The sequence below is a fragment of the Pelecanus crispus genome, chromosome 2 (genome assembly GCF_030463565.1).
Source record: "Pelecanus crispus isolate bPelCri1 chromosome 2, bPelCri1.pri, whole genome shotgun sequence".
Classification (NCBI taxonomy): Eukaryota; Metazoa; Chordata; class Aves; order Pelecaniformes; family Pelecanidae; genus Pelecanus; species Pelecanus crispus.
Window position 1 is genome coordinate 147,666,845 of NC_134644.1, and position 18,597 is coordinate 147,685,441.

At 42.6% G+C, this 18,597-nt stretch overlaps 1 protein-coding gene across 2 annotated transcripts in view; it reads right to left on the minus strand.

The window, feature by feature from the left end:
- Positions 1-15,870, minus strand: part of RUNX1T1 (RUNX1 partner transcriptional co-repressor 1) — a 105,296-nt gene extending 89,426 nt beyond the window's left edge. The window contains exon 1 of one of the 2 annotated variants that reach the window (XM_075728236.1): positions 15,602-15,870. Coding sequence is in view for 1 of the 2 variants with exons in the window: in XM_075728235.1 (XP_075584350.1) it covers positions 2,788-2,875 (88 nt within the window). In the remaining variant the exon portion in view is untranslated. Of the gene's footprint in view, positions 1-2,787; positions 2,876-15,601 lie in introns of those variants that run through there. The other variant, XM_075728235.1, reaches the window with a different exon arrangement.
- Positions 15,871-18,597: the final 2,727 nt, after the last annotated feature.

Here is an 18,597-nt window from a genome sequence, read left to right on the forward strand (position 1 = left end):
GTTATTCTCTGTAAATTTCCTCCCTTCCCCATCCGCCAGCATTTTATGTAGATTATGGGTTATTTTCTTTGTACTTCAAAAGCTGGATTCCTGCCCAGGATACTCTTACTGGCTCAGAAAGTAAGCTGGAGAAATCGGCCACCGCTCTCAACTGGTCCAAATCAACCTGACCTACAGAGAAAAACACCTTATTTGCAAGGCAGCAAGGAGCAGAGCCCCGCTTCTCTTTGCAGAATCACCCAGGCACACTCCCTCATCACGAGGCATTCTCTCCAAACCAGCGTATTTCAAATTTCACTTTCTTACGACGTGTGAAGTAACCCGTGTGTGCCGTGGAGTCTCTTCTTGTCATCCCGGCTTTGTTTTTCATTAAGAACTCTCACACTCCAATCAAGAGCAACGCCAGCAAGCCACAGGTGTGCGCCACATGAACAGATGAAAATCTGATTGTGAGCTGTGTAATGACAACTCACTGTCTATAATACACTCGTCCCCTTTTGCATCTGTTGTATGTTAGAAGGAGGGGTTATTATCTCAGTTGTACTCTTTAAGATACATAAGTATGCAAAAAATTGTTCTGAGGATAAAAAAGGAAGCCAAGAAAAGAAGACTTTGCAATAGCAAAAGATGGATGAGGATGCACAAAAGGGATCACAAAAGCACAGGCAGGTAGTCTAATGCTACAAGAGGCCGCTGCTTCAAGATGGTGATAGAGGCTCAAACACCTTTTATTTTGCCTTTTATTCCATTTTGGTTTCAAATAGTAAGTCAAACCTTCTTGGGCACAGCAAAGTCCGCAATAAATTAAGCTATAAGATTGTTGGCCTCATCTCTAATCGTTCATCCAAACTTCAATGTGGAGCTTCTCGGCCATTTAAGACTAGAATTGTTGAATGTGTAACAAACGCATACATCCAGATGTAGGTACCTTACCCAGTCACCTCATTTCAAGTAAGTGTCAAAATGGGAGTGACCAAAGATTTAACAATTCCTAACCACCACTGACCACTCTCTTTATAAAGAGCTACAAAGCAGTTTTGGATTATCTTCATCACCAAGGTGAAAACTATACAATACTGTTAAGTTGTGTTATAGAGAGGATGTGTCTGTTTTGGTATAAGGCTACACTGATAGAACTGCACAGGAAAGGGAACCATTTGGTACACAGCAACTTCACAACGGTGGAGATGTGCCTGCACCCAGGTGATACAGGCAGCCTGACCTGTCTGACAGTGAACAAGGCAGATAACGTGCTGCTCCCTCCCATTTACGAACATTTCTGTAGTACCACCAGATCACTTGGACTTTGTAAAGATGAAGTGAATTTTAGTCATATTAATTCCCTCTTTCTATAAAAATGAATAGTATTAGAAAACATGCCTTTCTCCTAAGTTGTAGGAAATTTCCATTATCTTGCACGTGCTCTGACAGCAATAAACCACAATAAGCTTCCCATTAGTATGCCAGCACTGCATGCTTTAGGCATGAAATCTTTACTTTTACATTTATTTATTTTTTAAATCCTTTATGAAGACCCATATGGCAAAAGAAACCAAGCAACAACCACCTGTACGGGGTACACTTGCACTTTAAAAAATAAACTGCAGACAGAAAAAAGGAGAATTAGTCAGAAGCTATACACTGCTAAATTAGCAAAATAAAAACGCAAGAAGAAACCCTGCTAAGATTATTCATTCTTTTCCAATGCTGCCTATGTACAGGAAGGTCCCAGAGAAGCATTTACTTGTTTTAAACTGAGCTAGGAACTCGAATGAGAATGCAAATTCTTTTTTAATAGGATTTAATTTTTAAAAAGCATGTTCACACTGGTGCACAAAACCTCAGCCCCGGCCCCTTGCCACGAGGCGATGCGCACAGCCTCCTGCTGGCTCCCGCCGCTGCGCTCCGGCTCCTCTCCACACCCCACAGGCAGAGCAGCGTGGGCCCCCGCGTCTCGGGTGGGGAGACGAGGGATACGATCAAGGCTTAGTTGCCTTGAAAACTAACCGTTCATTTTATTCTGGTATCATACGCCATCAAAGTTACGCCATAGGCCAAATGGTCCAACACAGAAAGAAAGCATCAGGGTGTTGGAAAGTACTTACAATCAGTTTAGTAGTTGTCGTGCCATCTAGACACACCATTTTAGGAGAAAAAAATGTAGTTAGAGTAAAGACAGGAATGACAGTCATAGGTTATCTAGAAATTTTGTTCTGCCATAGCAGATTTACTTTTCCACTATGGTAAAAATCTTTGCACACAAGCAGCAGGAATATCCATTCTCAGTATCATCTCAATCAAATTTATCACAGATTCCCAAAGCAATGACTTTACCAGAGGCTTCCACTAAATTACAGACACAACCATTTTGCCAGTGTGATTACAACTGTCCCTTAACTTGTTTGCAATACTGTTTGAATTCACCGTTCAGGAAACTGAACTTTATTATTTTCACACAGCTCATCTAAGTAATATTTACATGCCACATAAAGAGCACCTATGTCATCAAAAACACAAAAAACACAGTTAGAAATTTCACATATATGTATTTTTAAGCTAAGGAACATTTTAGAAAAGTCATCACCGATGGGTTTTATTGGCATTGCTGTACTCTTTCTCAGTGATATTAAAATGAAGACACCACCTTCATTGATTTAGGCAGACTCTTTGGAGGCTAAAGGGAAAGATTTCTTTTTTAATTACAGTTTACAAGGCAAGGTACAGTCATTAAAAAAAACTTCTAAAAGGTACGCACATTACAAAATGAAACATTTTTCTGTTCCTTACCTTGACAAAATTCAAAGTTCCCTTTTTTCCGGCAGTCACCTATCACTAAACTCAGTGCTCTCCAAGTGTTTCTTTTGACAGATATCATTCTCCACCAATCGCTCTGCTAATTTCCTCTTTCCTTTTCTGACTGGGACAGATATTATGTTCACCAGCCCAGAGATCAATCTTTTCTATTGACAACAACAAATGAAAAAAAAAAAAAAAAAAAAAAAAAGCACATATCACAGCCAGTTTGAAGCACCACACCCCTTCATTTGCATGATAATAGCAGTCTTTTAAACAAAAAGGGAAGACAGAAATGCTATCATTCTAAATCAATTACCCACATTTTCTTAGTTAATATAAGGCAGTACTTTAAAACTGTATTAATTCTTTAACAAAGGCTGTTTCATAAGTTGCTCATTTAAAACAGTTGACATATAGAGGGCAACAAACTAAGGGTAGCCTGTATTCTACCATGAAAACACCTATTAGCTAATTCTATAAAAATGCTTGGTTTTAAATACATTCATATAATATAAAATATTACATACTTTACCTGGTTCAACAGAAGCTCTAGAGAATAATTTATTAAACGAACATGGTTACTAAAAATAGAGACCTTGCAATTACACATCGCTGTACTAATTTGGACTTGTAAGTCGTAACAGCAAACACATTTAAACAAAGGGAGATCAAAAAGCTATTGATATATTTACAAATCATCCTCCCACTTTTGAAAAGGCAATTTCCCTCCCACTCCAACACCTACAAAACCTGTTTATTTGGGTTACACAAATACTTTGTCATTCGTATGAGTCTGTATTACAGCGCTGTCAGTTTTTCCAAGCCATTAATATGCTTTTCAGGGGTTCGTAATTATGTCAAGGCAGAAAGATTTTCAGAGCCAGGCACACACAGTTGCATACATGCTTCAATCTGCATCCACTATTCAGGTATTTTGGGACATAAAGTTAAGCATGCATAAGGATTTGGCCGCAGCTGCATGCATCTAACCGAGAACCCAGCCCCAACCCTCTCCTGGACTAGATCTTACTGTAAAAAAATGCATTGCCCAAGGGCATTTGCAAAAGAGCGCATTTATGTTTGTGCTAGGAACTGCAGTCTTTCCCACAAACAAGCACCCTCCTCAACTCAAAACAAACCTTCCCAAGTTAAAGTTAAGGTTATGGAACAAAGGAGTTCACCACTCAAAGTCCTTTCTTTCCCGTGTTCGTGGTCGGACGTTTCCCCACAGCCCTGACACAAGCCAAAATTCTACTGATTTCACTGCAAATGAGAGGCGTGTAAGGACTGCAGGGCTCTACCCAGGATTTGGCAACTGTGAACCTTTCAATATGACACAACTGCCTTTGGCACTTGGAAAATAATCTCCAAAATGTGGTTAGGACTCCCGAACTTGGGTGCAAGAACTTCTTTTCTAAAATTATTTTTATTTTGCATGAAATCATCTAGTTGTCACCATGTTCTTATATAGGCAATAAATTTACCTTTCAGTTGTGCCTTGTCATGAACTGTGTATTTTTCAATTGTCCAGACTTTTGCATAATACTTTACATTTCCATAAATGCATACAAGATTCCCTAAATTGTTGTTATTGTTTGATCTGATTTTTATGGTCATAAACTCATGCCCCTACCAAAACTGAAACATCCTTCACTGACCAAGTGGCCCTATTAATTTCACTGACATCATTTAAACATTAAGTTTTCTACCGAGTGACGATAGCACAATCTGGTTGAAATATGGACTTACAGTGGAACATTAAATTAACATCATATTTTGGATTCAGAATTACACACAGCAGCCATCTGTAAAGATGTATTCATGTTTTGCTAACCTTTACTAATTTGGCCACTAGAAATAATTATGATCAAATATGTTAAATTATGTAACATATAACAATTCAATATTTGTGTCTGCTGAATAGCATACTCCTTTTTCATGGCTGGTAAAAGATTTTTAAACCTCTTACTGTAAAAAAAAAAGTTATTACTCACAAAAAAAAAGTACCCATCTGTCGTCCACTTTACAATGAAGACATCACTTTAACTTACTACTCTTCCTTTTTTTCAGCCCCGCGTTCATTTTCTCTATATGCCACATTTTCCAAAGTGATGGATGCATTCTGCTATACCCATTCTACGCTAATCTCCCTTTTTAAATTTATTTTTGCCTCCTGAATTGCAAACTGCTGCTGCTGTTCGATTGTACATGCAAAATTGTCTAAAGTCTGAACTGCACTGAAAGTAGAATGCATCAAACAATTTGTAGTCTTACAAGAGTGTTATAAAAAAGGATCAACATGTTGTATTACCATGGAAATTTTGAAAAACATACTTTCCCAAACAAATATTACTTTTTCTCAATGGTATGAAGTAATGAAAACCACATGTGTAAATCTGCGATCCGTGCAGTAGTTCAAGCTGCAGCTAATAGAAAATACAGAGAGTGAACTCTGCCATATAAAGGATTCTTGTTACAGAAATATAATGTGAAAACCAGATGCAGACAGAAAACCTTAATCACAGATGGGAATGTAATCACTGGCATACAGAATACTTTTTTGATCAATCTCAACCATATGAGAAATGTATTTATTTTCTAAGGAATGCAATAACTCGAGAGAGTCTTCTATTTGAATTCAGTTAACCTCATATTCACAGTGCTTTTATCTTATATGTGGAGAGAAGGGGGATATACCCTGAGCCAAGATTTTTAGAAGAGCCATTGGCCCTGGCAAATCATTGTTGTATCAGCTTATCTTTCAAGGAATTAATAGGATGTAAAGACTACAAATATCAGGATCAGCCTCAAAAGAAATCAACCATTATTGCACTTCTTAGTTACTGCCAGAAATCCCTTCATCACCTAAGCACTTCTCTGGTTAAATTTTTCCCTTAATATGTGGTTCTTCAGAAACACAATGCTAAGAGCACACTGCTGCACTGAAGTTCTGCAAAGGAGAACCGGAGTCCTACAACAAAGAATCTCCCTACTCCTTTATAAAAGCTGAAGAGTCATCAGTTCAAAACTAAGTTTACTTTGGGTTTCCTTCTAATTGCTGGAAGTCCTAGTGAATGCCCTCCACCCACACAGCTCCTGGGTGTCAGCGGGAACCAAAGGACCGCAGCACGCTGCAGCCACCCAGTCACGTCAAGTGTCTAAAAGGCAGATTGCCCTCTACCAAGTACCCAGACCAAGGTAAGGACCAAGGTAACGCCTGCCAGTTCTCATTGCTGGTGACTTTTCTGCTCAACTTCTAAGAGATGGAAATACTACAGTAGTAGTAAACTCATCACGTAAAATATGGAAGTTGCCATTAAAATCTGAAAACCAGGTTCAGAATTCAGGTCATCGATAGGCTACCAGCAGGACCTACCTACGCTGTTACGAAGGCTCAGCACCTTCAGGCAACCACACTCCACAGTTCCTCAGCCAATTTGTGTAAGAGTTGCATTTGCCTAGATAAATTTTACACTGGTGACTGAACTGGACTGTTACGTTAAACTGCAATATAAAAAAAGCTTATGCTAGGAAATAAAACTTAAAAAAGAAAAAGCATTCGGAGATGACAGATCTCCAAGCTCTTGGGCACCAGCAGCGGTAGTTTATCTCCTGGCAGTCCCTGGTCCCTGCTGCACCCTCCTCCTGGAGGTACCCGCTCTACCCAAGGATATCGCAGCTAATCACGCAGCACTGGCTGACTGGCACAGTTCACAACTGAGCTTTTTCAGGTAACCCAAATTTCGTATTCATTTATTTTAATAGTACTAAGTAACATAAACCGCAATGACTTGGTAGCTGTTACACCAGAGGGGAGAGGGAGTCACAAAAGCCTTTGACAGGCACAGGGTAGGCAGATTCTCCCTCCCTCTTAGAGCCTTTAAGTTCCATTACAATCACCCCATTTTAGGTATCTGCAGTAAGAGGGGACAGTCTCTTCAGTACCCAGCCACAGGACTCCCAGCAATGGCTCATCACAGGTGTTCACTGGCCCAACTCTGCTAAAGTTCCTGTAAATGTGCTTCCTTCATTCAATGCCTGTACGCTAGGTGAAATTTTAAGTCAACTACTTGCTTCTTCCCTCCTGTGTTAACAACCAGCACACCATTTGATGAAAATCCTTGGATTCCACCACTGTAACAGAAGTTTTTTAAACCATCTTGTCTCTTCCGCCATTTAACTTTACATTTCTGAGACTGCGGCATCAATACAGTGCAGAAGTCAACATTTAACACTGAAGTAATACGGGCTGGATACGCTTGTCTTATTTCTGAACAAGCATGCCTAGATTAATAATAAACTTTGGCCAGATATGTATTTTAATTTGCATGTTTTTCATATAGCATCATCATCATGTGTGTGGAGTGCTAAAAATGGAGTGAAATCTTCCAGCTGTAAAACAGTTCCACGTGACAAAACAGAGAGAGATCCTGAAAACTCCTGCTTCGTGTCATGTGTGAGCGTGTGCGCCTGTGTCTTTTTTTTCCTCTCATCTAATTTCATCTGCGAGAGACTGTCCCTAGAGGACAAGAGAAGAGAGAACCAATTATATCTAGAGGTTGGTTTCTCCAAAATGAAGGCATCTGTTCCATGCCAACGACTTCCACATGGAAGAAAAACAGAACTTTGAAGGCATCTGCATTCATGGTTGACAGTCGCAGATCTTAGGGTCTACTGTAATTGCCCAGCTGCAAACATGATTTGGTTGCTGCTGTTGTCAGCTGATCTCCTCGCACTGAAAAGAAGGGAGCTTAAATTGCAAATAGCTGGATAAAAATCAGATATTCTTACAGAGTACTGACACCTTTTCCCTTTTGAAGGAGGTATTTTTCCTGGTACAACGGGTTTGATGGAAGCAAATTGCAAAGTGGTCTTTAAGCGAACATTTTACAAAATATTCTGCTTTAAAGTGCTATTCTTTAAATAACGTACAAGTCCAAGCACAATATGCTCATTATTTGTTAGTATTTCAGGCTGTTATTTTGTAAGAGTGATTCAGAAACCAGTATGATTCACCAGCCGCATAATCCTGCAGCCCACCTTATTTAGGCAAGTAGTCTCAGTAAAACCAAGAGCGCACCTGAGCAGAAGCTCCGAGTTTTCACCCAAAACACATATGGCAGATAAATAACTAGTATGATATTTATTACTCCACTCACGTCACTTCCAACGTGAGTGGATACTTTCCAAAAGACATTCCAAAAGACATTTCCAAAAAAAACATTACTGGTCGTTCAAAACCTGGCTTACAGCATTGGGTGCAAGACTTGCAGCAAGATACTCAGCAATGCTGTGCGCCTTCACTCTTAAAAAAATCTAGCAAATGGTTAACAAGAAGCCCATCCAAAGTAGCAGGACCCTAACTGATTTTCCAAAGCACGGCACTGAGTGCCATTTAGGGATCCAGGACTATTGATGGTGCAGTTGCAACAAAGACAATTAAAGCCCGACTGGCCTAGGCAGAAAATGCATTTACATTCCCTATCCTCCACTCACCAGATAAAAGCGGATCATAGTTTCCAGAAATATTCCATGCACCTCATGGGTTTTTGTAGTTTTCATACCTAGGACTTTTATCACTAGCTTAAAAGAAAGAAGATGCTGTATGCTAGGGAAATATGGTTTAATTTTTTTTTTTTTTTTTACTAGAAGTCTTTGTTATTCTGCTGGATTCCAGCTGCAATCCCGAACACATTCTGTAGTCACGGCACTCAGCCCTTCCAGCCAGGGAGCCATACAGCTTAGGAAAGACGGTGAGGACTCCTACGGAGTTTCCCTTGCCTGGCACACACCTCAAATTATGATGAACACGTGAAGTAGTGAACCTGGGGGGACGCAGTAAGCCCGAGACTTCCTGACCGCTTCTAAATTGCCTCCAGGAAGAACAAGAGTTGGAAGCGAGGACAATTAACACAGCCACCTGCTTCCTGTGACCTCCTGGGGGGCAGACACGGCCACTGATGACTTGCAATGTCACTGAGGTCCTGCCCATCCTTCTCTTCCCAGAAAAGCTACGGCATAATAAAAACAATAGTGGCCAATAATAGCTCTGTAAGAGGAGAAATTTAGGCCTGGACTTTAAAAAAAAAAAAAAATTAAGAAAATTAACATCAAAACCTCCCATGAATTTCACGGGAAGAGGATGGGACCACTACATCTCAGAATCTGGAAGGGAAATTATATACTGATTAATTCTTTAAAACTACTGTAGCTGTTATTTACTGTAGCTGTACAGTTCTCTGGAAATTTTTGGAGCAGGCAGCTGGCTTAAGCACAGCCTAACACAGTTCTTGGGATACAGAAGCTGAGAATCCCGGTCCCACAGACTCAACGGGAACCTCTGAGAATTATTACAGAAGGAATAGACTTTTTCTCTCCTTTATATGGAATTCTTCATTAGGTAAGTCTATCATTTACAATTCAAAGAGAATGACTTACTTTACATTAAGAACTGAGCCAGCCCGCTTAACATTACATAAGATAATGTCATTAGGGCCATATCTGGGTCTCAGCCTCAGAATCATTCCAGCAAAGTTTTGTTAAGATCACAGGTGTGAGATGGGAGCACAGAAAGCCTGAAGGTCCAGATCCTCGGACTGGTGTTTAGACAAAAGAAACAGGACCTTCAATAGAACTGGGCATGTGAATACCATGGAAGATCTGAGCTCCAGTACTTTAATTCAATGTTTACAAGCTCTGCTGACCCATGGAGTTGCATTAATTTATCATGGTGCACATGAAACGCATGTAACGTTCAGAAACTAGGCTAGGCTATTCAGTTCAGTACGATGGTTTCCTTGCTCATCTGCAGCATGCTTTAATACAGGTTGCAGCATGCTCTTCCAGCATTAAGTGGTTTGCCAACAAGCTTTAAAAATAATAAATAGTACAGTCATGAAACAGCTTTTGCTTAATGGTTCCTAGAACTCGGTGACTTCACTCACTAAAACCCTTTCTGTAACATTACCCTTAAATACTTTTAGCAATGTCACCATTAAAATAAAATAAAAAATCAGCCTGGCACTACCATCCATTGATAGCACACCCGCAGGTGCCATTATCCCTAAATTTGTTGGCAGCTTTCTCTGGCACCACTACGCTTTAATGGCTCTGGCAACAAACCCCACCTGGATGTCACTGCAAGCACTCCTTTGGAGCACTCTTCCCAAATATCCTTTGCAGCAGTATCGTTCTGTCTCCTTTGTTGCATCCTAATCATCTCATTTTCTGGCAGTAGCCTCACCCACTCTCGCTGTCAAAGCCTGAGCTGGTCTAGGGCAGTTCTGTTCCTGAACTTGCCTAACGCATCTGTGATTCAATGTTGGGATGAATTTTCCAAGAGGATTTTGGGACAGTATCTTTGCTGCTCAGGCTGGGTGTCCACTTGCATCTCAGCTTTAAAATTCATTGTATTCCATCCCAGTAACACAACGTGACCACACCAATGGGGAAGCAAAGCACAGGTAAGAAACCCCATAGAATTTGATGCTTCCTAAGCCAGACTGTTAAACCTCGGGGCTACCAGAAGGCACACAGAGATTTACGCAACATGCCACCCAGCCTGTCACAACAGAATGAAGAACCAGCATCCTGATGCTGCCATTACAGAAGTAAACGAAAGAAAACCCAGAAAATGTGTTCTGGAAAATAAATAGTTATGGCAAAAAGTGGAGAAGTTTTGGGGGTTGGATTCAGGCTTTTTGCCCAAGCTACTTAAAATGACACCTGGGCCACAACCGAAAGAGGCACCTGTGTGGTCATCATCAGAAATCAAAAAATGTTGTCAGTAGGTCTGCAAATAAAGGGAATCACAAAAGAAAATGGCTAGTGGTAATGACTACTACTTATGCAAATTGTATATTAACATCCAACAAGGCACACATACATAAGCCTCCTAGAGCTACAAAAGTAACTACAGCCCTGTACAATTTGTAATGGTCGTGCAACTGTCTCCCCAGATGCTTGTCAAAATTCCTGGATTTTACTCACTGCATCAACCTGGCTTTTCATAAAGAATATCTATTTTTTTATATGCCATCGCCTGCCACTGTGTGCAGATTAATTCCACTCCACTAGGTGGAGTCTTCTGTCTTTCCAGGCAGCAACCTAATTTCCGAAAGAACCCATTATCCTCCATGAACTCTGGATATTTACTTTATTATAAGCACCACAGCCTACCTGTCTTGATGGACAGAAAAGTGGCAACAAATCAAATGCCTTCTTGAAATGACTGAAGAGATCATGAACTATCCCATGAAGATCCCGTATCACTATGTTGCAATATGGGTTCATTCAGGAATACTGTTGCTGTACAGCTCTGTACAATGCAACTGTGCTTTTATGATGACCAAATTCAATAAATAATCCAGAGTTAAAAAAGGTATCACTTAAATAAGTCACCATATCACACATGCCCCAAAACTGCATATAAACAAAATCAAGTTGCTGGACTTCTTTTAAATTATTTGTGTGTATTCAGAACTATTTTTAATACCTAGGATGCCCTTCCTCTCGAGGCATCCCAAAATGTGTTACAGAAAATGAAAGGGAGCATGAAAGGATTTCCTTCCATATTCGCACTCCCATTCACAACCACTGGAGTTAAGTATGGCAACTATTCAATAGGAACAGCAAAACTGCATGCAGCATTTCTGGCACAGAGCAAGAAAAACAGAGCACTCCCATGAATGCGTTCAGAAAATTTAGATAAGAAAATCTGGATACCCTACACCCAGCTATAATCTTTCTTTTGAGGTTGGACTCCACCCTAACCCCTGCGAAAAGTACAAAAAAAAAAATCCCATGACCAAAGCAAGAAGCCCCTTGGGTTAAGAACTCTTCAGGCAGCCAGCATCCCCACTAAGACGCTACGCCGGAGCATTTGCTCAGCAACCCTCGCTAGCAGGAACCTCCACGTAGGCGCCGAGCACCAACGCGAAGCTCCTCAAGGCTCTCGCATCCCCGGGTCAGCCGAGGTAGGGCCTCCTCAGCGCGGCTTCTGCTGCTGCCAGATATCACAAGCTATTTAAGGCTACAGACATTTTGCCCCCATAGGCCGTGTTTTTTGTAATATTTACTTCTCGTACATATGTCTATAACTATGTATACGTCCCACAGAAGGTGAGGTTTAACAGGGTTAGCTTTGTTGGGGAAAAGAAGGTTTGGAGGAAAGGAAACAACTTTCATGTTTAGAAGATTTGAATCTAGTGACTGTCACGGGATGTAAACACTCTTCTGGGGAGGGAGGCTTTTTGTTATGTTTCAGGAGTGCACGGAGTTTTGGATAAAATCTGTATAAATAATCATCCCTCTGTCATTCAACATAAATTTATGCACATGTGTGCACACAGTTATGTTTGGGAATACAAACTATAAAGTAGACATGCCACAGACTTCTAGACAACCCACCACAAGCACGGATCTCGCACAAAATCCATTCTATATTTAAATTTCAGTTTATTGAATTTTAATTATTTCTGATCTGCAGATCACTTTGAGGAAAATCCCCCAAGGTCAAAAGCTTACAAACCCAATTGCAAAACCAAACAGAAGCATCAGCAAGGCCCTTTCCCATGCAGACACCTGCCCAAAAAACTGAGTTCCTGACTACTAGATTAGAATCCAACAGCTAAAACCTATGTGAATATTAAAACCAGGTAATTCTCTATGTTGAAATAAAGAAGTAAAAGCTCTCATTACATTCTGCACATATTTACTCATGTACACAGGGTTCTATAGATGTAACAGCAAATTATCACTTCTTCATTTAGATCCTTATTTATAAAATTAACAAACACATACCCTTGTCATTAATTTTTTTTTTTTTAATTAAAGAGCAATAGTGTTATTTTCTCTGGAGATGCCTCTGATAGAAAATTTATGCTCTACCAATGCTGTGCTTTCCAGGTTGATAAAACTCACTTGGGTTAGCAGCTCCACAGCAGCGAATATTTTTGTACATACGCATTCGAGCCTGATTTAATCACTTCATTTAACCATAGAAAGTCACTCCAAAAGCCCCATTAACTAAAATGTCCTTGATGAGCCCAAACTTAAGATTTGCAGGTACAGCAGGAATGAAACAAGCCCAAGAATGTTCTGTCATACTCTGAACACTCTTCACTTTGCACAAGGTCCTCAGTAGTAGGTAAAGCTGTATTGTTGCAACGAGGAAGCAGCCACTCGTCATTTTAAGATACAATCATAGTTTATTAATAAAATTATTTTAAATGTACGAGTTAAATCCTTTTAGCAATATAGTGACATTCAGCTATCCAGTGCCATTTTTACAGTCCAAACAGATATGGCCCTAATTGCATAATGCCATTTTATCTGCTGAAGATAAAAGTGCCGATAAACAAAAATGCACATTAGGCAGGAGATTTTTCAGAATAGATTTTTTTTTTTAAATAACCCACTTGCATTAACAAAAGATTGCAATGGCTTCCAAATTATAGGGTGTTATTTTTAGTGGAAGTAGTTCAATATTCATATTGGAGCAGATGTAGCAGTTTAACAAAACAGCTCTTCAAATCCTGCACAAATTGAAAACAGGAAAACTGATTGCATTTTCTCTTATCACTTTCCTTTTCTGAATTGACACTTTTGGCCTTCTGAAAATTTACACATGGCTTTCATCTCAACAGCACCTGCTGATCAAACAGAAACCTAACATTTTCATGAAAATGGTATAAAGGACTAGTTTTCTTTTTACCATCTTAAAGGGCATCAGCAGTCCACTTGATGGCAACAATTGCTGAGTAGATGGCACACTCAGAATACATTTTATATTTTCATTACACTTACTTTTAAAAATGAGTTAAATCACTAGTGGCTCTTTCATATTAGCTCTTTGTCTGCTTTAAATTAATTTCAATCTCTATCTCTGCCTAACCCTGATAGGTTTCATTCTACAGTCAGCTAGATTTTAAAGAACATCTGAAAGCCTTTGAAATAATAAGACATGTTGTATGTTCTGCAGCCACTGGGTCTTCTTTATATATGCATTTATATGCAGTCATATAAATTTATACAATTATGCATACATGCGCACATATTGCACAGACATTTCTTTTTACAGTGCTTATACTAAGGAAAAAATGTGTATCATTCTGCTACAGCCTCACTGCATTGAATTCCCGGAGCATCGTCGATAAAGCATGTTGCGAGGGGAGAAACCCAAAGTCCATTTATTTAAAGTTGTTCTTTGTTTCCTTTGCAATCTTCAGACTGGGAGAAGGTCTAGCAGGTGCTCTGGAACTTGAGCATCAAGACTGGATTGAGATGCTGCCATTGGGAAACATGGCGAGCATGCAAACAGCACCATTAGAAGTCCTTGGGCTCTTGCAGAAGTTTAAGGTATCAAGTCATGTATATAAAATACGAAACACAAGTACCTTCTTATCCTGTCTGCTTCTGAGCCTGTAAACTCTGAAGCGCAACAGCAGGTAACAAGGACCATCTTCCCTTGTACATAATTCTAGGTGTAATTAAAGATACTCCTGAAACCTGCTATGTGTCAGCTTCTTAACTGATAGAGCCCTAACCCCTCTGAAGTACTCCGCTGCCATCCATTACCATTCTGCTTCAGTGATAAGGTAACCTGAAGGCAGAGATGACATACAGTAATATATGTGCCACTCCAGACAGTTGGTTCGTGAATTTCAGTGTTTCATCATGCTCACTGAGGCAATCGCAAACCTGAAATGTCAATATGTTCAGTCAATGGAAGTAAAATAATGGGGCTCTATTGTCTTACCCTATCGATCCGCTGCTGTCAACAAGAATACATGCCCCCCTGGCTTTAAACAAATTTTAATTAGGCTTTTAGTTACCGGATCATATCTATATATATCTATCTGTGCAAACACTTGACAAAGTGCAACGGCAATATAAATATTTCAAACTTTTAAATATATTTTAAAGGTGATTGTTTAATGTTGCTTTAAGTAATTATCGCAGATAAATCCATTTGCTCGGATCCATTTGCTCAGGCAGTGCGCGTGCATACACTTGGCGTGCAAGTCACCTCAACCTGCCGAGAACTGAAAAAAAATCACCATCAGAAGTCCAAAACAGCAGCAAAAAAGCCCACGGAGGGGGGAGGAAAAAAAAGAAAAAAGACAAAAGAGAAAAAAAAAAAAAAAGACACTTTTCCTAAAGCCCGCTGTCATCCTCTGCGGGGATTTTGGGAGCCAGAAGCCTCCAGTGAAACCACCCCGCCAGGGAGGGGGTGGGTGCCGGCACGCCCGCCCCCGCCAGCCCCCCGCTAGCCCCCCGGCCGGGCCAGGCGTGCGGGGCGGCGGAGCGGAGCGGCCCGGCGGGGCCAGCCCACCCCAGCCGGACGCCGCGGCCCGCCCCGGCCCCAGCCGCCACCCCGCCCGGGGCCGGGGGGCTCCCCCGCCGCGCCGGCCCTTCCCCCCCACCCCAGACAAGCCGCCCGCCTCCCCCCTCGACTGTTCAAAGCGGGGTCCCTCAGTAACCCATTGCTCTCCGGCCACCTCCTCCTCCCTCCCCGCGGCCGCGCCCCCCCCCCCCCCGCCCGTCCCCTCAGCGCGGCCCGGGGGCGGGGGGAGGCAGCGCCCAGGCCGCGGCCGCCCCACGCAGGCACAGCAGCAGGCAGAGCCCCTCTCCCTGCCGGCCGGTCTCGGCCGGTGAAGCCGCCGCCCGCGGCGGGGGGCAAGGTACGAGGTTACATCTCCGCTTCTCCGCGCTCCCATCGACGTGTGCGGCGCCGAGGCAGCCGGACGGCCCAGGGCGTCCCCCACGCCCGCCCGCCTCTCCCCGAACCGCGGGTGGAGATTACCTTCCGGCGGAGGGAGGGAGGGAGGGAGAGAGGGAGGGAGGCACCGGCGCGGCCCGGGCTTTGTGCGCTTTAAACGCACCTCGCAGCTTATCTGCGGCGCAAGGACGGCGCATCGCGCCTCCGCGGCCCGGCCGGCGCGGGGGGAGCGGGCCGCCGGCGTGCATCGGGGCGATTGCGGTATCGGCGCGGCCCAGGCGGCGGCCGGAGGACGCACGGTGGGTGTGAGGGTGAGGGAGCGGGGCTGGCGCGGCGCGGCGCGGCCCGGGGTCCCCGGGCAGGCCGCGCCCGGCAGGAGGGGAGGCGCCGCCTCCGCGCTGCCCGCCGGGTGAGAAGGCGGCGGCGCCCGGGGTGCCCCGCTCCCTGCTTGTGCCCGACCTCGGGCAGGCATCCGACCCGGCTCGGCCCCTGGAAGCTGCCCCAAACCTCTGCGGGGATAAGGGCCCTGCCAGAGAGCCGGGGGAGCGCAGCGCCGGCTCCCCAGGGCTCCCCGGCCTGAGCTCGCCTCCGTTTCCACCAAGGCGACGTCCCCACGACTGTGCCTTCGCCTTCAGCCCAGCTCCCGCCTCACGGGCCATACCTAGGGCCATACCTACGTCCTGCACGCAGCGCGACGTCTCCTGGCCCATAAATCTGGCCCATAAATCTCCTGGCCCAGCACAGGATGCACCCGCTCCCGCTTTGGCCAAGGACCTGACCCAAACCACTCGGCCCTGCCGATGGCCAAGGGCGTGAACGCAGCACTGCGGCTACAAGCGGTGGCATCACGCGCCAGAGGACGAACGATAAGCCAAAGTAGGGCCCTACACCTAACAGTTCAGGTTTTGGGAAAACAGAGGGTTTATTTTGATGGGATTCATCACAGAGAGACTGGGTTATCGTGAGGTACGGGGAGGGGAGGCAGCAAAGCAGCCCAGCCCGCCTACCACGAGCACAGCCAGCCAGCAGAATGGCTGCACCAGGCTGCCAAGCGAACTCTGCGCGCTCTGGTTTTAAAGTTTTGAAAATGTTTCTCCCTAGGAATCAACACGTATTCGTTAAGGAAACGCGTTTTCCCTTGCACGTCTGCGGAGGAGCACCATGAAGGCTGGGATGAGGACAATGACGGCACGCTGGAGTGAGAGAGGCATTGTTCAGTGCAGAACTCCTTCCAAAATCACTCGTCCAAGATAGCAGTTTTTTTCCACAAGAAAAGAAATAGAGGGAATTTGAGACATAATACAAAGTGAAAACCAGAACCTAGATGGGGGAAGGGCATGTGTGTGAAAATCGTGTCACCGCAATGAATGTCAGATAAAAAGGGGTCTGTCACAAATCCTCCACTAATCCAATAATGCGAAAACCTCTTGGTATCACCGAGACATAGCACAAGGTAATTTTTTTTATTTTTCATAAACCACTCTATATGTTTAGCCTTAGAAAGACAGCAATTTGGCAAATTTTCCTATCACAAAACCAGGACTTTGATTTTTCATCAAAGGCAAACTGATTTTCACATGTCAAATTTACTATGCATTCCTCAGCCAGTATTTCTACCCTGAAGAAGGGCCACTTCTCCACCAACTTCCTCCAGTTGTCAGTTGTGTGACAACCATATTTAGAGGTAATCAGACAGGTCATATTACAAAAGTTAGTCAACTCATTTGAAACCTTAGCCCCTAAACTTAAGGGTACGCTCTGTGCATTTCTAAAGAAAAGTGACTTCAATGAATTCAACCTGCAAGGTACCACTGAGCTTTCTCTCTGCATATGTTCTTTCAAAATACCACATACAAATGAGAGATTGCTTTTTTTAGGGATTTTTGGTACAGATTTTTTCCTTGAAATACATATATATCATGCCATGAACTAATTCAGGATCCATCAGATTCTCATCTTGCAAGGCCACAATGCATCTTCGATCTATGTTGGCCATTCTGACAGGCAGTTTTACTACTCGAATCACAATCCTCTAAAGAAAAACTAATCCAGGATCCTTTCTAATGTAAACAGTTTGCTGCGAAAACACTCACATTTAAAAATAAAGCAATGTGTGTTAATAAAATAAATACAATCAGAGTACAAATGTGTAACAGAAGTGGCGTTCCATAAGCACAGCTGTCTCAAAGTCCAAGCTGCAGGCTAGAAATCTTAATTTCAGCTGACTCTCTCTTAATAATGGGTTACCTTCCTATAAAGCGTAAAGTCCATCTGCCCCAGGCAGATAAGTTTTGAAGCATTAAAATAGATAAAAATCTAACATTTTCTTTCTTGCATTGAATATGTGAATTCTAGTGTGCTATAATGTGAGAATTCCAACATATGACCGTTATGGCATAATATCTCATAGCTCAGCTTGTCATTACTTCACTTGTAATTCTTATGTTAATTATGTTCATAATTACTATAAACAGATGTGGTAGAAATTCATGTGACCTTTTACTGCAGAATGCATTTCTCACTCTTTCCGCTTTATTTTAGTAATATAGTGTTAAACCAGAGGAAGGTATTTCTGACACACTCTGCATGTACGTGTGTGCCTATTTAACATGAAACCATTTCTACCTCGTATTTCAGCCGAAGGACCACCTATATACCAGCACATTGACACGAAAGTGATGGTAACTGAGAAGTCTACCCTGAAACATACCCCTAAAAGACTGTGCCTTCAGTGAACCTTTTTGACTAAACCTAGCTAAAGCCACCACTGAAGCCTAGGACTTAAATGGAGCGCTGCATTTTTATTCAGCACCTTTGTTAATGCAGCAGTATCCTGCTTTACAACTACAAGTACATGACAGCCATACAGCAATTTATTTTACTCACAGCCCAACCATCACCGTCTGTACACAAAACACATTTACAATAAAATCACTATGGATTTCATTAAGAGAAAGCCTACTCGAATTTCATTTCTTTGGACCTAATCTATAATTAGTGTGGACAGACAGGTGCAAACCCTTCTCCACAGATGGCTACTGGAAATGGTGCAAAATAGCTCCTTCTGTTTAAACAACACA